This window comes from Blastocystis hominis, assembly GCF_000151665.1.
Source record: "Blastocystis hominis, Singapore isolate B (sub-type 7) whole genome shotgun sequence assembly, scaffold_5".
In the NCBI taxonomy this organism is placed as follows: Eukaryota; class Bigyra; order Opalinata; family Blastocystidae; genus Blastocystis; species Blastocystis hominis.
In genome coordinates this window covers 695,462-717,146 of record NW_013171860.1, presented here as the reverse complement: position 1 = coordinate 717,146, position 21,685 = coordinate 695,462, and the positions used below count along the sequence as shown (strand labels likewise).

Here is a 21,685-nt window from a genome sequence, read left to right as displayed (position 1 = left end):
CTATGAATCATTTATTTATGCATAAAATCGTGTACAAATTTAGGGAGTTGTTGAAAGAACGCCAAGTCTAACATTTTTGTATCTCTCGAAGAAAGAGATTTTAGTGTTTCGGCGCAACGATAGGATGATCCACCCTCTAAAAATTTACTGTTCTAGTACTCCGATTGAAGGCTATTGAGTTCCATAATTTGCCCCGATTTTGGGATCTACTTAAGTTATTTAGTTTTCTGGAAAACAAGCCACTCATGGAAGTTCATCGATGCAATTTTTTCGAGTGGATGCCTTCCGCTGTTTGTGCAATGGCGTATCATCCCGAGTTGCCCATGCTTGCGATTGGAAGAGAAAACGGAAATATCGAGCTTTGGAACACGGAAGAGAAATGGTTTTGTGAATCCGTACCGTAATACCAGCCGTATCTGAAGCGTAGGTAATTAGCGGTCACGAAAACTTGTCGATTCGCTCCCTCGTGTGGACCAACAAGATAGACAACGAAGAGGAGCCAATATACAGATATCGCTTGTTTGGAACAGGTCTTCAAGGTCAAATTTTCGAGCTAAATCTCCACCAGCTCCGCGTCGAGGTGCAAAGCGATTCTTACGGTGGCCCCGTATGGATGATGCAGCGCCACCCCCACAACGACACGGCAGTGTGTGCTTGCGAAGATGGCTCTCTGCGTCTCTTCGATCTTTCGGGCGAGCGCGTCACCTACCTCCGTTCGATCCAGATGTGCTGCGCATGCGCCGCGCCTCACGCCTAGGTGCAAAGCCCGCGTGATGAGCTGCGCGTGGTCGCGCGACGGCAGCAGCATCGTTTGCGGCACGGGATCCAGCCAGATTTACGTCTACCACGTCGCGACCTCCAGGACGGAGAGTCTGGAAGTCAGCCAGGCGAAGAGCGAGAAGACGGTGGTGTGGTCGGTGCAGTTTCTGAGCCCGTCTCTGTAGCCTCCCGCGGGAAATTCGATGTAGAGTGGCGACGGGCGACAGCCGCGGGTATGTGCAGATCTGGAACGTGCAGAAGCGCGTGATGCTGCAGGTGTTCAAGGCGCACGAGGGCGACGTGCTCACGCTCTCCGTCTTCTCCTACCTCGACGCGCAAACCGCGGGGAAGCGCGTCCCCACCACGCTTCTGGTGAGCGGCGGCGTCGACGCCAAGCTCTGCGTGTTTGCGCACCGCGACGAAGACAGGACCGGAGAAACCGGAGAAACCGTGGAAACCGAGAGTGGGTGGATCCACGCGGCGACGTACCGCTCGCACACGCACGACATTCTGTGCTCGACCGTGCAATTAACCGCGAATAACGCCTCGACGCTGTTCCTCACCACCAAGCTCAAAACGCTCAAGCACCAGCTCGACGTGCTCCGGCGAAACGCTCAGACCCCCGCGGCCGCACCCGTCCCCGCGGGGACGGGGAGCTCGGACTTGCCGGTGCTGCGGCCGGTGAACGAGGATTTGGCGATGCTGGCGATCATCAGCGGCGGCGCCGACGGGAATTTAGTGGTCTATAATCTTCAAGGACGCCTCGAATCGCTGACCTTCCGGCTGTACGGGTTCCCCTCCTTCTTCTGCCCCGCGGTGGCCGCGCAGGCGAAGCACTGCCTGCTCCGCGTAGGCGTGGGATCGGGGTTTGACGTAGTTCGACCACAGCGTGGAGCTCGTCCGGCTCGGCGAGCCCGACCGCTCCGTCTCCCCCGCGGGGAGCGCCGACCCCGGCAAGGAGACGGTGTCGTCGACCCCGTTTGCCCTGTCCTCCGGGTTCCAGAGCCTGGCTCGGATCCATCTGGAGGGCGGTCGGAACACGCACAGCGCGGCGCTGTTCGAAGACGAGGACGCTTGTCTTCTCCTCGTCAGCGACATGGCGCAGATCAAGCTCTTCCGCTTCCGCGCTGCCGACCTCACCGTGCTCCCACCGCCCTCCTCCTCCTCTCTAGGTCCAGCCCGTGCCTCTGCCTCCCGCTCTCCGCGACTTCCCCGCGGTTTCCGTGCAGTTCCTGGCGCTGCGGACGCTCTGCGTGCTGGCGGTCAGCGCTTCGGGCGACTGCCGCATCGACTCCCTCGACGGCGAGTGCTTCTTTGCCGGGCATCTCGCCGCCTCGCCGCTTCCTCCGCTCACCTCCGTGACCGTAGCGCGCGTCCGCGAGGCGCGGAACACTGTTTCGCTGGTGGTGACGGCGCTCTGCCGCACAATCGCCATCGTCGACCTCGACCTCGTCACCCGCGCCGCTTCCTTCGCCCCGCTGCCCTCGCCCGCCCTGCCTATTACCGCGGTTACCGTCGTGCGGAGCCGGAAAGCCCTCCGATTGGCCCCCGCGGAGGGCAGTCCCGCGGTTCCGGGGAAGTGGACGCTGCTCGCCGCGCTGGCGGATAACTCGCTCACCGCCTACGATCTCGACGAACGCCGCGTGAACCGCGATTTGGAGCTCGCCGTCTTCGCCTTGCCGCCAGAATTCGCGCGGTCCGTGGAACCCATTTCCACGATGTTCTTTTCGAAGAAGGACATGCGGTGGGTCCTCGCCAACCGCGAGGCCGCCGTGGCCTGCCAGATCCGAATCGGAGAAACTGGAGAAACTGGAGAAACCAGGGAAACCAGGGATGCGAAGCTGGAAAACGCGTTGATGCATTGGAAGGGTCATCGATTGGAGCGGCTGATGGAGTAGGGGAGGAGAAGGGGGTCGAGTGTAGTGCGAAGAAGTATAGAAAGCTGGCGAAGCGAGCGGCGAAAGTGCTGCACATCTCGGGAAAGAGATTGGGCAATTACGGAAACATTGTGTGCTTCGAGCATATTGGCAAGAGGAAGTTGCTACTTGTGGAGAGACATTTGCTGGATATTGCGGCCAACCTGCCGAAAGTCGTGTATAGAAAGAGATATGGATTATAGTCATTTAAACCTATTACGAATCTCGTGTTTGTTTTATAGTACTTCCAAATCCTCGAGAATCATGGTGCAGTCATGGAATGTACCAAAACCGCTCGTCCAGTGAGATGTAGAGTTCTGGAGTTCGAGGCTTTCTTAAAATTCTTTTTAGTCGCCAGGAGAAGCGCAAGCTTCTCCCCATGCTCTCGTTTGCATCTGTTGCCGATATCCCGTTTGCTAGGTAAGACGAGGTGTTTTCGTGTTATTGGCAGTTTAAAGAAATGTGGTGTGAAGGCTGTAATTTTTGATAAGGATAATACGCTCACTCCTCCTTATTCGTTCGTCATGAATAAAAACATCGATAGCGCAGTTCGAGAATGTCAGAAATTGTTTGGATATGATAAAGTCGTAATATTTTCAAATTCTGCAGGTTTGGTTTTGAATTTGAAATTCCACGTAGGTTCCGATGATGACAAGGGTTATCTCCATGCAGAGGCGATCGAGGAAGAGTTGGGCATCCGAGTCATTCGCCACAAGCAGAAGAAACCTGATGGCTTGCTTGAGACCGTTTCTTTGTGGCCAGGCGTTTCAGCGCGCGAAGTAATGATGGTTGGCGACCGGTATCTCACCGATATCTATGGCGGCAATCTTTACGGCATGTTGACTGTTTGCGTTGGCATTTTCACGGAAGAGAACGATAACAAAGGGGCTATTTTGGTATTATTTTTGGTTATTTGGTTGTGTAATGTGTAGGGACGAAGAGTTGAGCGAATTCTACTGAAATTCTTCGCCTGTCTTCACATCAAGCCTTTAGATCATCCGATCGTTGCCAAGTATTTAGAATCGATCTACTCGTTTGTTTGTTACAAACAGTTGATTTTAATTGAGGAAAGGAATACGTGGCACGCTGATGCTGATGGCAAAAGCGAGTTTTGGAGATGAGAGCGAACTTGGAGTCCAGTTTGGACATGAATTCGAAGCATGCGAGTTGCATTAAAGGACGATCTCCTTGATGAAGGGAGCGAATGTATGCGCTTCGCAACGGGGAGCTAGAAAAATGAGTCGCTTGCTACGTGTGTACTCGTGATGAGCAACATCCATAGCGAATGATTGCGTGAGAATGTAAAAACGATACCCCATATTGCGAAGCAAATCGATGAATTGCACTTTGTTGCACCCGTAATTCACAAAACGCTCGTCGAAATAAGGCGTTGACTCGGAATAGCGAATCATCACATACCTACAATCAACCCAATTGCGCTTCAATACGGTTCTTGGAATCGATTGTGGAAGCAAGTCAGTTGCGCATAGCGCAGAGAGGAAGGAATCTGTTTCCAGTCATTCTGGACATATAACTATTTCAAATTAGGACTCCGGTTCATTCGATACGTGGGTTTTCGTTCCTTTTTTCGAATATAAACAGCGTCCTGCGTCCAAGCAATCGATCAATTCCGTCTTGTTACGAGGGAATAATTGATTCGATCTACATCACAATCCATCACAATCTTCATACCGTTCTGCACAACTCATGATGCCATCGCATTTGTTCAGCACAAATCGCTTCTCTAAGAAAAACGCGGGAACGATCACTGCCGCCTTCTGCGTCATCTGTAAACCTGTGGGAAGCGCGTACAACTCCTCATACAGATTTGCTAGATGATATAGAAAGCAGGAAAGTACGAGCTGGCCACATGTCCATGTCCATCACTAAAAAATGCGTTGTGATGATGTTCACAATCGCGATGTTTCGCAATTTGTTCACAGGATAATCGTTCTTTTCCTTGCTGTTCTTCTGCGGAATGTATAAAATGATACGCACACGCGATGGAAGATGGAGCGATTTGATCCGTTCCACAGCGTCTTTGACTTGTTTCGGGTGCGTTAGAACTGCAATCGAATAGCTTCTACGCCTCACAATCTCCGATCATTTCCACCCTTTCCACCGTTGCAGCAGAAACGGAAGAAACGACAGTCGATTCACTCTGTTCATGATGGTGTGAGTTCAAAACTACGTCGCTGCTGCTACGATTGTAACGTCAAACGAGCTATTCGAGTGCTTAACTGCGTTCACAAACAAAGAAACAAACTTTACATGGATAGTTCGCAGAATACGGATGCTCTTCGCTCCCTACAAAAAGCAGGCATTTTTCGCACACTGCGATCTCTGCTAAGGATTGCTCGAACGGCGAAAACAGCTTCCGAGCTTCGTCGTAAAGGTCTGAATGGAACGAAACAGCGAGGACTACCTTTGTTTTGCTTGTAGACGGATCGATATTGTTTGGGTGGAGAAGCGATCGAACTCTTTTGTGTTTCTAAAGGGCTGTTTTGTGGCTCATTTCCGAGTTTCGAGACTTTCCTTTCATATTTCACTAGCGTTCGCTGGACTTTCCCCATCGCATCGGACTTAAACAGGATTCGTTTTTTGACTGAGGAAGGAGCCAAAGACGATTGCTCGTGCTCTATCGAGTTGGATTCTGTTTGTTTTGAATCGAAATCCTCCTTGGTCTCGCTCACTTTGTCGCGATCGGGTTTTGAATCGAAATCCTCCTTGGTCTCGCTCACTTTGTCGCGATCGGGTTTTTCATCCTCGTTTGCGTCGTTTGCGTCGTTCGACAAATTCATTTGAATCTCGCTATCCGTCGTGTCGTAAATCTCGTCGCTTTCCATCTCGTTTTGCTCCGGATTCAGTTGAAAATACTCACGTTCAAGAGTTCGAACCTCGCGGAGCTTTTCTAAAAAGAGAGCGACTTCCTGCTGGTCTTGCTTTAACCGATCGCCGGCCAGATTGTTGCGACGCCTGTTAAAATCCAAGCGATTCTTGGCGTTGATGTATTTCTCCTCGATCTGCGCTCTTTTGAGTTGAATGTCGGTCAGTTTGGTGTCTTGTGTGTTGGGACTATAGGATTTGGAATTTCGAGAAGCAGAAGTTGAAATAGTTCTGATGATTCTGCTTGGAGGACGAGTAAAATCCTTTTGGAATGGATTCGTCGGACGGCGCGAGGGGGGATGAATAATAGTGTATCGCTTTCTCAAAAAAGAAGGGGTAGCGAACACTTCTAACAATAAAGCATAGAGAAAACAACTCACGAGGCTTTGGACTGTTTACTGAGTCAGTAGCAGCTTCTTGATCGGACTCGCGTTGGCTACTATTAGGATTCAAAGCCAAATCCCCTTGGTTATTCTCAATCTCTTCACTCGAACGGGACGAGTGATTATTATCTTCTAGAATAATCAAAGCATATGTAAAAATACTACTATTACTCCTGAGTTGAGGTGTTGCGCTTGTTGTTGAAAGGACGATTTCACTTTCATTTTCAACACTATTTTTCTAAACTATAATGTGATATATTTCAAATGCTACACTAATAACAAATCGTTGCACAAAAACGTCATTTCGGTATTGTTTCCATCGTTTACCATGAATATGAATATTACTGTCATTTAACAGTACTAATGAATATGCAATATACAGGAAAAAAGGTAAGAGGAAAAAAGCAAACCAAAACACACTCCATCGACTGTGCTTTCTACTGCTTTCCAAAGGAACAGTCATACGCAGTCAATATGAATATACAGGTGAAAAACACTGAAATCACGGTCAAAGAACTGATAGTCCAGAATCCAATGTAACGACATCAACTAAGAGAAATCTTCCCTATCCAAATTTCTGTTGGTGAAGTCATGGCTCAAAGAAACAAACAATCCATTACAGCAAACACATTTACAATGTAACAGTCTTAGGAGCAGGAGCAGGAGCAGGGGCTAGAGCAGGAGCGGGAGCGGGAGCCGGAGCTGGTGCCGGAACAGGAGCAGGAACAGGGGCTGGGGCAGGTGCCGGAACAGGAGCAGGGGCTGGGGCAGGTGCCGGAACAGGTGCTGGCACAGGAGCAGTAGCCACTGGAGCCGCCTTGGGAGCCGGAGCAGCAGCAACCGGGGCAGGAGGTGCAGTAGTCTTAGAGGAAGGCTTCTTAGGCAGGGTCTTTCTGTCTCTCTTGACCATGAAGAGAATGCCAAGAATCAGCAGAACCACACCGATGATGATCAGAACGATTCCGATCAAGAAGTACAGATCCAGCTTATCCTCCACACAATACGAAGTCGGAATCGCCCACGTAGCCGAAGCACCGCCCTCGTTCAACACGCACGTTCGCTCGCTCACTCCCTTGTAGCCAGAGATCAGCGTGCAATCGTACGAATAGCTCTCGTTCGCGGCGGTTCGCGGGAAATCGGCCATCGCCTCGCAGTGAGGCACATCCACAGTGATGTAAATCGTCACGTTGGTGCTGCCAGCAGAGTTGCTCGCAGTCACCACATACTCTGTACGATCCGTTGCATTCACCGAAGTTCCATAGATAGCACCCGAATCCGAGGCAATACCCATTCCCTCGGGCAATTCCGGCGAAATTGTGAACGACTCCACCGTTCCGTTGTACATAGCGCTCAATCCCTCGTAGTTCACGTTCGTGGTAACCACGATCTCCTTCTCCTTGTAATCCAGATTGGTCGGCAAGTCCAGCACGCACTCGTCCATCTTCAGAATCGACAGTTCACCATTGCTGCAAGTACGATACGCCACACCGTGGTAGTTCTCAGGGCAGGGCTCTTCGTAGCGCTCTCCGTCAGCCAGCGAGATTCCCTCCACTCCCGAGCAACCAATCGGCGTGACCGTGATGGTCACGGTCGCCTGGGCGGAGCCCGCGTCGTTGCTCGCAGTCACAGTGAAGGTGTAGGTGTCCGCCTCCTTGATCGATCCGGCGATCACTCCGTTGTCCAGCAGCTGCAGACCACTGGGGAGCGAGGGGCACGAGAACACGTCCACCTTGTTCGACACAGAGGGCTCGATGCGGATCGCTTCCAGCGAGTCGCGGCTCATCGAAGCGGGCGAATAGGAGAAGCTGGAAGGAGCCAGCAGCGTGCATCCCTCGTAGTTGATGGGCTGGAACACGCCATTGACACACTCACGCGTCGCCATGCCCGAATAACCTTCAGGACACACAGCAGCCTCCGAGGTCGCTCCGTTCATCACAGCAGGGAACTCGTCCAGAGCCTCGCAGCCATTATCTTCCACCGTGATGCTGATCGTCACCGACTTGGATTCCGCGCTGTTGGTTCCGGTAATCTCATAATCGGCAGCAGGCGAAGGCACAGTGGGCGTACCCGAGATGGTTCCGTCCTCACCCAGCACCAGACCCTCCGGCAGATCCTTGTTGCACGAGATCGAAGGGAACGCTCCGTCCGTCAGCAGAGAGATCGGGGTCAGCGCCTCTCCAGTCTTAATCACGATCGAGTTCACTCCGTAGGTGAAGAAACCGCTCAGACGCGGCGTGCAGTGCTCCAGACTGGGCTCCTCGAACTCGCCTCCCATGCAGCGAGCCATCGCGTAACCCGTGTAGTACTCAGGACACACAGCCACCGAGTACTCGCCGTGGTTCGTGGCCAGATACTCAGCCGTGGCCTCGCAGTTTACAACGATCGAGGTGAGAGAAATCTCGGTCTGCAGCGATCCAGCCGAGTTGGTCGCCGTGATGGTGTACTTGTTTCCAGTCTGCGTGCTCTGCAAAGCTCCGGAAATCACTCCAGTGGTGGGATCGAGCGTCAGATCGGCAGGCAGCTCGGGAGCCACGCTGTAGGACTCGACCGATCCGCTGACCGTGGGCTCGAAGGACTGTTGCTTCTGGTAGATGATGGTCACTTGGTTGTTAATGCCGTAGACCACAGCGATGGGAGGCAGCAGCGTGCACTGGTTGTCCTCTTCCTCCTCCAGCTGGTTGCCCGTCGGCGTCGACACGCAGTTACGATAGATGAAGCCGCTGTATCCAGTGGGGCAGGAAATGAACGCCTTGCTACCCACGTACGCGCTCGAATAGTTGTCCTGCGAGGCGCAAATCTCAGCAGCCTTGGTGTTTCCGAAGTAGACCTCGGCCATTTCGATACCCTCGTTCGTGGATCTGTAAGCCTCCAGCTTGTACATGTTATAAGCTACCGTGTTCGTGAACGAGTACTCTCGGTTGTAGTTCCAGCCGCCACCGGTCTCCCAGGTAGGCTGCTGCGCCATCAACAATTGCCAGGTCGCACCATTATCGTTCGATCCGTACACATCCAGATGCTTGGGACGACGATCCCAGTTGTTACCAGCATAGAAGCGAAGGTAGTTGATGACCACACGGCGGTTGTTGTTGTAGGTCCAGGCAACCCACACGTGGTACGATCCAGACACAGCAGCTGTGTTCAGGACGGTGAACTTGTTCTGTGTGTTCTTATCGAAAACGTTGGCGTTGGTCTCGTGCCATGTGGGGTCATCATAACCGACATCCGAAGCGGTCTTGGTTCCATCCACCACCAGATCGGTCGAAGTGTACACGAACTGCACTTCCACGTTGAACTCGTTCTCTTCAGGGACGCTGATCGTGTGGGTTTCCACGCACAGCACGTTATTCTGGTTGGAGACGTGGCTCATATCGATCGAGATGCGAATGCCCGTAGCGGCCTCCGCCTCGGTAACGGGCTGCGTCAGATGGTTTGTGGCTCCCTGAGGCAGGTTGTAGCGAGCGTTCTCCTCGTCATCGATGTACAGAATGAAACCTCCACGCGTGTGCACAGTCACATCCATGGTGGCATAGGGCAGAGCCGAGTACAGATTGAACGTGGTGCAGTAGTAGGCAGCAGTGTACTGAGGAGCAGGCATATCGGCGAGCTTGCTAGTATGCCACTCGCCATTGAACGAACTCGTGTACCAGTTGGAAACAGGATCGGTGTTGTCCATCAGATAGCGCCAATCCAAATCATCGCTGTAGCCCTCTCGAGGGAAGAACGATTCCGTCTTGGGAGTCACACTTCCACCCACAGTGAACGAGGTCAAAACCTTCTTGGAGGCCGTCAGAATCTCAAGGCTACCCGGCCAAGCCACACGCGAGTAATCCTTCATAGTGATCTGATAGTTGCGCAGACCCAGGCAATAGGGATGATACATGTACAAAGCGTTGTTGTCGAACTCGCTGCGGCTACCCACCACAGTGCCCGAAACAGGATCCACCAATTCGTATCCCATGTAATAACCACGCGAGCCAGTGTCGGTGATGTGGACATACATAAGAGACTCGTCTACCATGCACTGCTTAATATCAATGGCCACAGTGGTGTTGAAGGCCTCGCCGTTGATCGAGATACCGGTGATCGTGTACACACCCGAAGCGGTCTCGGTGGGAGTTCCGTAGATCGCTCCGTTGCTTCCGAATTCCAGACCAGCGGGCAGAGCGGGGCTCGCAGAGAACTCCTCGTAGTAGGGATTGGCAGGAACAATGGGCTCGATCGGGACGTTGACGATTCCACTGACAGTGGCAGCAGGAGAAAAGGAGAGATCGGGAAGAACCTTGTCCGTGTTCTCCTCCAGGAAATCGAACAGAGCCAGCTCCACGGTGGTACTCTCGGGTGCAGCCACAGCGGTGAACTCGAGCTTCATGCCCTGGATGGCCACAGGGTCGGAGAGGTAGAAGCACTGGCGCTGAGCACGCTCGGTCCAGTACACACCCGTGTAGGTTCCCACAGGGGTCCAGTTCTCTCCGTTCAGAGTGGACACAGTGAACGCAGAAGGCTCGTTACCCGGAGCGTTGGCAGCGGACACCAGGCAGAACTTGTTCACTTGCTGACGACGATACTGCGCATCCGTCCACTGGAACTGGAGGAAGGAACCCTTTAGCTCCGCGCTCCACTTGTTCGCGATGTTTCCGTTGAAAGCGTTTCCAGCAGTACCGCCAGAGGCAGAGGAAGTTAGCTGAGTTCCATGGGCGAGATCGGCAGTCGCCGCACGCAGAGTCAACATGGCAGTGAAGTCAATGGCTCGCTCCGTGGCATCTCTGTTCACAACAGCAATAGCGAACACGTTGCTTCCCTCCTTCAGGTAGTTGGCACCCACCAATCCGACGAGCACATGAGGCTTCAAGCTGTTGCTATTGATCGTGGAGGTGCTTCCAGAAGTCACCTCTCCTTCCACGCCCACACGGTACACTTCAACACCGTTCAGATACACAACCACACCCGCACGGCAGTTCATGTTCAGCTCGTAGCTGTTGTAGCCCTGGATGGTGTCCATCTCCACAGTCGAGCGGAACAGCCACACAGACTGCGACACCGTGTTGCCTTCGGTCAGAGTCGTCCACGAACCGCCGAACTCCACAGTGTTCCATCCCTCAGGCACCGTTCCGTCAGCCAGATAAGTCCACTTGTCCATCTCTCCGTTAATCAAGAACTTGTTCGAGAACGTGATGCGATCGCCGTTTCTCATTCCAGAATACACTCCAATGAAGAAGCTCGCCGCAGTGTGCGTGTAGGTGTTCAGCGTGATGGACGATCCGTCCACCCATTTCTCAACTCCATTATAAGTATAGAAGACCATCTCATAGCTTCCTTCAGGCAGACAGAAATAGTTAGTCTGGGTGGTCGACGACGTATCACTCTCTGTGTAGCTTCCATAAATATCGTTCAAGACCACCGATTCCACCACAGTTCCATTGGACACGATCTCATAGTACTGAGAAGCACGGCGATTTCCCTTCACCGCATCGATCTTCACACGACGATATCCATTGCCCAAGCAGGTATGGAAGTTGATAGAGAGCTCGCCGGTCACAGGTTCCTCCGCACCCGCCAGCGTAGCCGACACGGTGTAAGTCTTCTGAGCCACCTCCACACCCGAAGGCACGGTTCCCGAAATGAGACCGGAGTTGGGATTGATCGACATGCCGTTAGGGAGAGCGGGGTTAATGCTCCAGCTGGAGAATCCCTTGGCGACAGGATTAATACTCACGGCCTGTCCAGGGTAGAACACGAAGTTCTTGCCGTAGGAGATCTCCTTGGGAGCGATCTCCAGATCCACAGCGTAGAGCGAGACATCCGAAGTCTCGGCCTCATACATGGAAGAAGCCTGCAGCGTCCACTTGAACATTCTGTATCCCTTCACCACTTGAGGAATGGCGAAGTATTTTGTCTGTCCATATCCATTCCAGGAAATACCGGACTGCACATCCAGCAAATCCCAGCTCGCTCCGTCATTGCTTCCCTCCAGCTTCCACTGCGTGGGGCGACGATTTCCGTCATAATTACCCGTTGTGATAGCGTAGTAGTTCACGTACTCCGCACGATTGCTGTTGAACGTGTAGATGTTCTGCGCAGGGAAGCCATCAACGAACCACTTGTTGCACAGCTGGTTGTCCCACAGATTCGCACCCAATTCGTCCCACCAGTCGTCCAGATGATCTCCCGACACCGATCCATCGAAGGTACGGTGCGAGTTGCCGTACACCAGATTCACGAACGCGTTGAACGGATCCACGATGGGCGCGTGATCAGCAGGGAAATGAATCTCCACAGCCAGCACAGCCGATCCGTCGAGCAAGTGGCGATTCGCAAAAGCACGATGATAGTACGCCTCCTCCTCCTCTGCTTCCACGGGAGTGGTGGCCGAAGCGTCAGCAAGCAGGTTGTGGCGATAGATTTCTTGTCCATTCACGTACATGGCGATACCGTAGTTTGTGTTCACAGCCAATTCGAAGGAAGCAAAGCCTGCCAAATCACCGAATGAAACGGTCTTGCGGTAGTAGCGAGTGATAACGTCCGTGTTGGCGACAGGGAAGTAGGAACCCGAGGACCAAGCGGCATCATCAAAGTCTTGCGTGTTCCAATTCTCAGCATAGGTGCTCGAGTACTTCCAGGATGAACCCTTCTCCATAACGGAATGGGGCTGGAACTTGAACTCACGGCGATAGTATTTATTAAGCGTATAGCGGCCAATCATGATACCACCTTCCTGCGAGATGGTCATGTAGGAGTCACGGGTCCAATAATTTTCACCACTACACATCAATTACAAGTCATGTTACGTACGCATCCAAAAGAACCAAAGTATGAAGAGCTTTATTCAAGCAAACCTCATAATTTTGTTGAGTATTTGCCAAGTCGAGGCCATTCTTCTCATACATCAAAGTACCCGTTTTGGGCTCTCCTTCCCAAATCTGCAAGGTTTCCTCAAATGCATTTCCCTTGAAGATACGATTGATGTAGATCGGGACCATTCCGGTCTCGCACTCAATGGCAAATGAAACTACATATTACATTTCACACATATTTACTACCAGCAAAAGTAGCCAAAAGCAGAGCGATCAACTTCATCAAAGCAAAATGATAAAAATTGTTTTTACATGTCGATCTGCAAATGATTGGCTGAATCTTGAAGTCATGAGGAAAGGCGAATACTTCTAAAAACCGCGGAAGAGGAAAACAAATAGTTCAATTGACATTAAAAAGTGATGAGAATCGTTATTAATCGACCTCGTTTGGCTTAATGCATGCAAAAGACATGTATAAAACAAACATCACACTAAGAAGCACGATCACTGACACGATATATGAGAGACAAGATGCGGACCTTTTCCACCATTCCATCTGTATTTCACACCCCAAAGCACATAATACTCGTAGAAGGCACCAATCTCAGAAGTTTCTCTTTTTCTTGATTCGTTAGCTCCCTCTTCAAAATCGAGCTGGAAATTTTAAAAAAGTCGCTCATTCGCACGGTGTCTTGATCCGCTGGGAACGTGTTACATAAATAGTCCATAAAAATGGTCTAGGACACAGAATAGAGTGAAGATCTACATCAAAATTGTCGATTCCTCGGAATAGTCCTGACAAATAAGTCGCAGCTTTTTCTCTTTTTAAAGGACTTTGCTTCATCGTTCGGTTGCGGAGCTGGAAGAAAGAGTACATCATGCCGCATGAACCAACTCTATGTCTTACTATGAAGGATAGAACGCACGCGATGCCTGCAACAAGATAAAACACATAGGGTAGAGTTTCCATCCCTGACAACAAGTTCATCCCAAAAGCTCCTGTCAAAAAGGTTCCAAATGCCAGAGAGACTTGCGCAATGCTCAGATTTAAATTTAGGTTCAAGATTTTGTTTCGATAATTGTCCATCGAGATGGCGGCTAACTCCTGCTTCCCCTCAATATCCTCGATAAATGTATCGCACTGGCGCGATATATCCGAGTACTACATTCAACAAACGCATGGACGATACTCTACGGTAATAGTTCTCCAAGAGGAGTTCCACAGACAAGTGCATCTCTGTGGGTGGCAAATGGCCCAATTTATTCTTCTGTGTCAGCAACAGCTCCAGCATGTTCTCATCCGACGAGATGATCTCCTGGATGCAATTAGCGATCGCTTCCGTGTTGTCCTGCAAGTGGCTGAGCCGAACTTTTAATGGGTGGATTTCCTGGTACACGTCCTGAAGTTAATGAGACTCTCGATGGATACAAAGTTCGTGTAATCGTCAGATGTGTATAGAAGTTTGTGAGCCATGTGCTGGTATGAATCCAGCTTGTTGTATAGGTGATCACTGTAGATGATTAACGCTCCCTCAAGGGCTTGGAGCTCGAATGGAAAGCTTCCGCCAAAGCGCTTCGATCCGACGCGGATATAGTCTGCAATGTCTCGAGAAATCTTCGAAATGAAGGGATTATCGATCTAGGTGACAGAAACTGCGCAATGGTGATACATTGAATATAATCATTGATTCGCTTGTGATAATACAACGAACTGCGTTGAGATTCATCAAAATGGCCTTATCACGAGCTAAAATGCAGGGAGTCGTTCTATGAGTTCCTGGATGAATTGCTAAAAAATCTCTGCCATGAAAAGCGTATTCGGTCATCAAAGTTGACATGGAGCACATCTTCTGAACAATCTCTCCATTTGCATAAATTCTACATAGAATTTTATAGCAATCAGCGTACTCGAAAGATTTGAAGAGTGAACTATCCTCCTTCATCAGCCCTTTTGCTTGGTTTGACTTGAAAGACGAAGATTTTCCATTCTTAAATGGCTACACGGTGATAAGAAGCAAAGGTGTTCCACAAGTGCAGAAAAGAGTCTCGTAGAAAGTAAAATACCACTTCTGGGTGTAAAAAACAAACCTCTAGCAGTATTTGCAAACTGTTGAGAGACCCGAAACATTATCTTCCGAACAGTCGTTAGAATGTGCTTTGTATTCTGTTCCTTTTACCGTGGTGGGTTATGTGAGAGAATGGATTGTTTCCTAATCTCGACCTTATTCAACTTGCGAGGGAAATCTTAGTTGCCCAAAAAATGGATGTGCAATCGCTTCTCGGTAAGTTAGATAATTTGAATAAGGAAGGAAGTGTAATCCAAGAGCAAATCAAGTCTGTGGACGAGCAACTGTCCAAAACGGAACTCGATATCAATATCATTCAAGTAGTCTCTATCCAAGGGAATACTGGGTAGCAAGAGAACGAACGAGTCGAGAAAACACTGACCGAGATTCAGAGAAAAGACAGAGATGAGCTAGTTTCGATCAAAGTATCCATCGAGTAAGAGAACAAGCCAATTGGAATCAATTAGACTTAGCAGAGAGATGCTGTGTAAGCTAGACAAGCAAATTCAGACGGAGGAGAAAGAAGTAGACGACAGAATTCAGCGTTTAGATACGGTCGTGTACAAAAATGGATTTCTGTTCATTAGATCGTCTTTTCTACAAACTACGTCGGACGGGAAGAATAAACAGGAAGAATATCACAGGCTTACGGCGCAGAGAATTGCTCAAGAGAAAGAACGATTGAGTACTAGAGAGCAGGAGCTACATCAGCAGGTTCGGAGTGACTATGTGATGTAACATAGATTGCAATCCAGAAGAAAATTGAAAAGGATACTGCAAGTGAAATTGAAGCTGAAAGAAGAGAAGTGCAGAAGATAATTGCGATGGTTCAGTCAATGAAGCTGTCGTTGTGTGGTTGGTACCATTATTACTAAGTGTGAAATAGATTTGGAGAGGGAAATAAACACAAAAACTGCGATCTTAGCTTCGTTAGAACAAACTTGACAGGTTTCCTGTATAATTTATAGCTTATTGAGTTGTTTGATATATATATTTGAGGCTTGCTAACAGATATTGATAATAAAGTGTTCCAACACAATCATTGTAAACCGGAGCAATAGTGTTTCATTTGCTAGGTATTGCATGTACTAAGGACATACGCCTTCACTATTCAGTAAACACTGCGTTTTCGTCAAATTACTGTCATGAAAAACGAATCATTTGCTTCTCAAATCCTACAGTTGCTCCCATTTGAATCACATTTTCGTTTGTTTTAGTCAATGATTGTCACAAATAATAAATTACTTTGCAACAAAAACCATTTTTCAAATGATCTTTTCTGCATTGACTTTCACACATAACGAATTTCCCAAAAATACCGTTAGAAATCTGCATGACGTCACTATATATTTCGCATCAACCAATAATTCCATAATGTTTTATAGAATTGTTATAGAATTGGTTCTGTAGAATGGACATTTCACACAGTCTCTATATTTCGGGATGAATAATGGATAGATACGTTTATAGGGAGTAACAGACGTAATATCAGTGTCAATCGAAATGGCCACTCATTCAAGACCAGCAAGAAGAGTATCGATCAAATTTTGCATTTCAGAGTAGAAAACAACGGCATTTCCTATGCCGTTTTTACTCCTGCTGTCAAGCACTCTTATATTCAAGTGGGCATTCGATGCATGTTTTCCATGGATTCTTCTGTTCTTATTGGTTTTTTGGTTGGTACTTCTTCCCTTGTTTTGTTTGATCTGTGATTTCAATGAATATGAGTCACCTATAGGATTCGAAAGGAATTCGTCCTTTATGGAGTTCGTTCTCCTGTTCATCCTTTCCCTGATAAGACTGGTAGAAACTCGGATTGTTTTTGATTCTAGATGCTCCTTGTACTTGTTTTATTGAGTGGAATAGCTCACAACTTACCGTTTCGATGAATGGTTTTGGCATGGTGAGTTTTCTGTTGATACGTCATGTATAGAGTACGATATGCCCTATTCCTAGTAATTTGCCAATTTCATTCATTCTTTGCGGCAATCAGTTTGAGTGTTCAGATCTGTTGTGTTTTGAAGTGGATCCGTCTTCTGATCTCGTTTGTACTATACCTTCGATTAGCGAGAACTCCTCTTTGTTCGATTTTCACAGTTATCATCCGAGTTTTTCCCAATCGGTGTCTGTAAGGAATAGTTCTACTAAAAGCATTGCCTTGTCGATTTCGGCACAGCCGGACTTCTCTCCGTTACCCTCTCAACTACTGCCTCTCTCAGTTTGAAGTAGCAAAAAGACGATTTTTCACTTTCAGCTCACGCCCCGCTTTTTCTGTTATGGCAGCGGAGACGTTGGGTTCACGACATCGAACTACTTATCCTTCAAATGCTTCCAGATCTCCATGGAGAGCCCCGACGCTCAGCGAGCCCGCCGCGTTCGAAGAAGCAGCCAGGGAAGCCAGGGAAGCCAGGGAAGCCAGGGAAGCCAGGGAAGCCAGGGAAGCCAGGGCAGTCGAAACAGTCGAAACAGTCGAAACAGTCGAAACAGTCGAAGCAGTTACGGCAGTCAAGGCAGTCAAGGCAGTCTGGGATTGCCCAGTTATCACAGCATGCAGAGCAATCGCAGCATTCACAGCATTCATAGCATTCATAGCATTCACAGCATTCACAGCATTCACAGCATTCACAGCATTCACAGCATGCCGAACGCGCCGAGCTCGCAGTGCTTTGAGGGCAATCGAAGCAGCGAGAGCGAGGAGAGCGAGGGCAGCTGCGAGGTGCCGGAGCGAATCGAGATCCCCAGCGAGAGCGAGATTTACATTTGCGGGTATGGGCTGAAGCGAACCAGCGAGAACGCGTGGATATCCGTGCGCTTTGATCTCAGCCACGTGAAAGAAGTCGTCGCTGGATGCGTGGATGGCAAGATTCAGGCCGATTTTAAGAGTCTGGACGCGGGATTCTTCGGGAAATCGCTTTCTACAATGAACGAAGTGGTCATGACGCTTTCGTCCTCACCGACTTGTCTCGTGTTGTCGCTCTCCACCGAGAATCAGAAGCTCTTCGAGACCGCGCTGGACGTCGAGTCCGCCTATTTCGGTTTGCTTCACGCGCGGAGATGACGGATAGCGTGGAAAATCCGCGCCGACTCCACGCCGAACTTCGATATGTCGATCTACACGCTCGCCTGCTCCTCGCTGAACCCCGTCGTCAAGTGGAGCGATCGCATCTCCGTCCCTTCTCCTCTCCGATTCCTCCCTTCCTTCCTCAACGGAGTGCTCCAGACCGACGACGTCTTCGAGGCCACGCAGACGCCGCGCATGCTCACCACCGACCGCGGTTATTCCTACGGAACGGCGGCGATCACCATCGAAGTGGGAGAGAACGGAATCGGCGGCGTGGGCGTTTGCTGCCGTCCGCGTGGGAGTTGAGGGCTTGGAATGAGCGGTAGTCAATGAATATGATCCGGAACACGACTCCAATGCGTGCTATTACGACATAATCGAGGGGAAAATGGTGGGGGGCTGCGAGAACGTCGTGGTGCCATCCGTTTTTATCAACCCGGGACACATCCTTCGCTTTACGGTCGATTTCGAGCTGGGAATCCTCACTCTCTCCGTCAATTCGGAAATTGTGACCGTGGAAACGTGGAATCATCGATAGTTCTCTGTGCATATTACGCATTCCCTTCACAATCGGCCGTGCTCGATGTATCCCTGCGTTCTTTTCAACCATCCCGGGCAATCTTTTCGACTGCTTCACAGCGAATTGCTCTCTGGAAAAGATCTGGGAAGCGTCATCGGGGGCGATCTCGCGCTCCAAAACGCGTTGTCGCGGTTAAGCGCGCTGTATTGGGAGCAGCAAGACACCTACGAGACAGTATTCTCTGAGAAAGAACGCGCGATTCCACCCAACGCGATCAATTCTGAAGTGAATCTTTCACTGATTGGAAACGGAGCTGTGTGCTCTGCGTACTCCGTCCTCCTTTTTTCTCTCGTTTCACGCGTAGATTCAAGGGAAGGACGCTTCTTTTCCTGACGGATTGATCGTGAAACGAATCCATCCGTATCTGCATAGCCACACGCAGTCGCGATCTTTCATGTCCGTTCTGCAGGAAATCGATTGGCGACAAGCCTGCGAATCCGACGACTATTTGAAAAGCTTTTTGTTCGACTTTGTAGTCTGCTTTAATCTCCGCCACGCCTCGTTCGTTCAGCAATACTCAGTTCAGGAAGGACCGTTGCGACTCACTTCGCCCGAGGCGAGTTCGGAAGAGAAAACGTACTATCTTTTCGCAGAACAGCTGAGCTGCTCGCTCGATAGCTACTTGAAACAGCTGAATTCGCCGTGCGGATTGGGCTATTACGACGCTTTGCTTGTGTTGCTGCGGCTCAGTCTGGTGCTGGAACACTGTTTCGCGTACCAGATCGTGCACAACGACCTAAAACCCGATAACATCATGTTACGAAACAACGATATCTCGGACATTTGCTTGATCGATTTTGGAGAGAGCTTCCTTGGATTCGACGTTGTTTCTGATTCGCCGGTCGTCACAAAGGGCAACCAGCACTTCAAGTAGATCCAGATCGGCTCGGTAAACCTTGTAGAGCTCCGGAGCTCGGCAAGCAATACTTCGATTCGACGGTGATTGATTCCTCGAGAGCGGACGTGTGGAGTCTGGGCATTCTCGCGTACACCGTAATCGCGTTGAATCGCGTTGAGTCGTAGCTGATTGGCCAGGAAGCGAACGTTCCGAGGATCCTCGAAGGCGAGTTTGGCTTCGACTCATTCGCAGAAGGCGTTTGTAGGGATGTGGAGAGTGCGTAAGGGGAAGATGCTGAGAAATACAAACAGTTTATCCGCGAGATTTTAGTTCCGAACCCAGCGGATCGGCCGGATGCGTTCGAGTGTGTTCGCATTTTGCTCAATCTGCTGTTCGATGTTCCGAAATCGCGAATCGACCGCATCAATGAGTTGCTCTGTGTAATTCGAAGGCAGATGGGGGGAGAGTCGATCAGTCCCGTCTTGATTCAATGTTTTTATGAGGCCTTATGTGATTGGCGTGTTTGTGGCTCAAACAGATCGCAACTAGTACAACTCTTCTTCGAGCAGATTGAGGCAATCCACGACATAGCGACGCAGCAAGTCGGAGTGAATCCCATTCACGTCCAAGCTCAGCAAGTCCATTCGAATCCGATCCACCTCGCTGTAGTCCGCTTCCCGGTTCTCCTCTTTCAACAACGACTTCAAAAACCGAAGAGCGAACAGCATGGGTCTTTTCATGACTCTCCACCCCAACATTCCACAGCTCTTTTCGACTCTCCAACCCCAAATTCACGCAGCGGAACGCCTCGTTCCACTCGCTCGTTTCCCGCGGAACCAGTCCTCTTCCGCACATCTGCAGCACGTTCATCAGCAGAACCGGGTCCGACACCGACCGCAGCACCGTCCAGATCTCTTCCGTCACGCCGCGTTTGCTCACCCACCCGCTTTCTCGCGCGCCTCGCGCAGCCTCCGAACGAATTCGCGTCGCCGCTGCAGCGTTTCGATGAACTTCGCCGCCGAAACGCCCGACGCGCCCCGCGGTCCGACCAGCGAATTCCGCGGACCGGGTGCCGAAGAATTCGATGGAATGTTCGTCGTGGAATTCTGTGGAACATTGATCGAATTCTGTGGAACACTGGTCGAATTCTTTGAAACATTGATCGAATTCTGTGGAACACTGGTCGAATTCTTTGGAACACTGGTCGAATTCTTTGGAACATTGATCGAATTCTGTGGAACACTGGTCGAATTCTGTGGAACATTCGTCGTTTTACTCCCTCCAACGGTTCCGTTCGGTTTCATGGAAGTCGGCGGTTTCTTCGGCGGCAGTTTCACCGCTGGCTCCAGATTCGAAACGCCCTTCGACGGTTTCATTTGCACCTTCGCAGACGCGCGAGCCGAAGGAACCGTGGAAACCGTGGAAACCGTGGAAACCGCGGGGACCAGCGGTGACGTGAGAGCGACCGATTTCCGCGGGGGAACCACCGCTTTGGCGGGCGTTTCGTGTGGTTTGGGCGCGGGGGCGCGTAGACGCACGCTTAACCGCGGTTTGACCACGCGGTGCTTAATCGCGGTGAGCGGAGGCGGGGATTCGTCGCTAACGACGACGGAATCTTCGTCGGTGGCGCTGAGAATGAGGGAAGGCGAGGTCTCCTCGAAGATGGTGTCCTGCGATAACTCGGAGATATCCGCGGGATGGACGGCATGGCGAAGCGTGCGGATGACGTCCTTCTGCTCGTCGGCGAGGTAGGAAGGCGAGGAGAGCGGAAAGGGCTGGGAGAGACGAGGCAAGACGGCGTACGTTGAGGTGAAGCGCGTGGACGCGGAGCGTGGAGTGGAGTGTTTCGATGAGGGGAGTGAGGAGGGATTGGTCGTGGGATCCCACGGAAACGAGGTGGTGGAAGCCGGTGAACTGCGCGGTGCAGTGCTGCGCGACGAAGAGAGCGAGGGAGTGGGAATCGGCGGCGAGGAGAGCGTGAGATGATGAAGAAGAAGAAGAAGAAGAAAAGGAAGTGAGAATAGAAGGAGAGAAGGAAATCGAAATAGAAAAAAGGGAAAAAGAGTACCGGACTCAGCGCAAAGGCGGTGCTGTTCTCCGTGAGAGTGGTTTGGTAGAGAGAACCGTTCTCGTAGGTCGCGACGGAGGAATCGAAGGGACAAATCACGGGGGAGGGAGGGAGCAAGAGCTGGAGAGAGTGAGAGACATTACGCTGATCCCATAACTAGGTCGGAAAGCACAACGGATAGCGCACGTTGAGAATCCCGGATGTATCAAAGGAAACGAATTGATTGGTATCTGGAAGGAGAAAGAGTGATTGAATGGGGCAGGAGTGACCCGCCAGACTCGTTGCAAGCTGCTTTTGCCGAAGATCAAACACCTGAAACTGAATTATAGCCATGATC

General features: G+C 50.5%; 7 protein-coding genes across 7 annotated transcripts; 5 read left to right on the top strand and 2 right to left on the bottom strand.

Moving 5' to 3' along the window:
* Positions 1-299: 299 nt before the first annotated feature.
* GSBLH_T00006764001 (uncharacterized protein) lies at positions 300-757 on the top strand (the record flags this gene model as incomplete). The annotated part of the gene is made up of 2 exons (XM_013042943.1): positions 300-395; positions 428-757. 2 exons carry the CDS (start codon positions 300-302, stop codon positions 755-757), a joined length of 426 nt encoding a protein of 141 aa, XP_012898397.1.
* A 269-nt stretch (positions 758-1,026) lies between these two features.
* Positions 1,027-2,657, top strand: GSBLH_T00004096001 (uncharacterized protein; the record flags this gene model as incomplete). Its single annotated transcript, XM_013042942.1, has 3 exons — positions 1,027-1,608; positions 1,637-1,900; positions 1,932-2,657. 3 exons carry the CDS (start codon positions 1,027-1,029, stop codon positions 2,655-2,657), a joined length of 1,572 nt encoding a protein of 523 aa, XP_012898396.1.
* Positions 2,658-2,950: 293 nt separating this feature from the next.
* GSBLH_T00004095001 (uncharacterized protein) lies at positions 2,951-3,607 on the top strand (the record flags this gene model as incomplete). Its single annotated transcript, XM_013042941.1, has 2 exons — positions 2,951-3,284; positions 3,315-3,607. The coding sequence occupies 2 exons, from the start codon at positions 2,951-2,953 to the stop codon at positions 3,605-3,607; spliced, it is 627 nt and encodes a 208-aa protein (XP_012898395.1).
* A 2,968-nt stretch (positions 3,608-6,575) lies between these two features.
* GSBLH_T00004094001 (uncharacterized protein) lies at positions 6,576-12,710 on the bottom strand (the record flags this gene model as incomplete). The annotated part of the gene is made up of 1 exon (XM_013042940.1): positions 6,576-12,710. One exon carries the CDS (start codon positions 12,708-12,710, stop codon positions 6,576-6,578), a length of 6,135 nt encoding a protein of 2,044 aa, XP_012898394.1.
* Positions 12,711-14,107: 1,397 nt separating this feature from the next.
* On the bottom strand, positions 14,108-14,678 carry GSBLH_T00004093001 (uncharacterized protein; the record flags this gene model as incomplete). Its single annotated transcript, XM_013042939.1, has 2 exons — positions 14,108-14,374; positions 14,406-14,678. 2 exons carry the CDS (start codon positions 14,676-14,678, stop codon positions 14,108-14,110), a joined length of 540 nt encoding a protein of 179 aa, XP_012898393.1.
* Positions 14,679-14,995: 317 nt separating this feature from the next.
* Positions 14,996-15,676, top strand: GSBLH_T00006763001 (uncharacterized protein; the record flags this gene model as incomplete). Its single annotated transcript, XM_013042938.1, has 4 exons — positions 14,996-15,121; positions 15,152-15,237; positions 15,275-15,515; positions 15,545-15,676. 4 exons carry the CDS (start codon positions 14,996-14,998, stop codon positions 15,674-15,676), a joined length of 585 nt encoding a protein of 194 aa, XP_012898392.1.
* Positions 15,677-18,836: 3,160 nt separating this feature from the next.
* GSBLH_T00004092001 (uncharacterized protein) lies at positions 18,837-20,434 on the top strand (the record flags this gene model as incomplete). Its single annotated transcript, XM_013042937.1, has 4 exons — positions 18,837-19,312; positions 19,345-19,435; positions 19,466-19,541; positions 19,572-20,434. The coding sequence occupies 4 exons, from the start codon at positions 18,837-18,839 to the stop codon at positions 20,432-20,434; spliced, it is 1,506 nt and encodes a 501-aa protein (XP_012898391.1).
* Between the last annotated feature and the right edge of the window lie 1,251 nt (positions 20,435-21,685).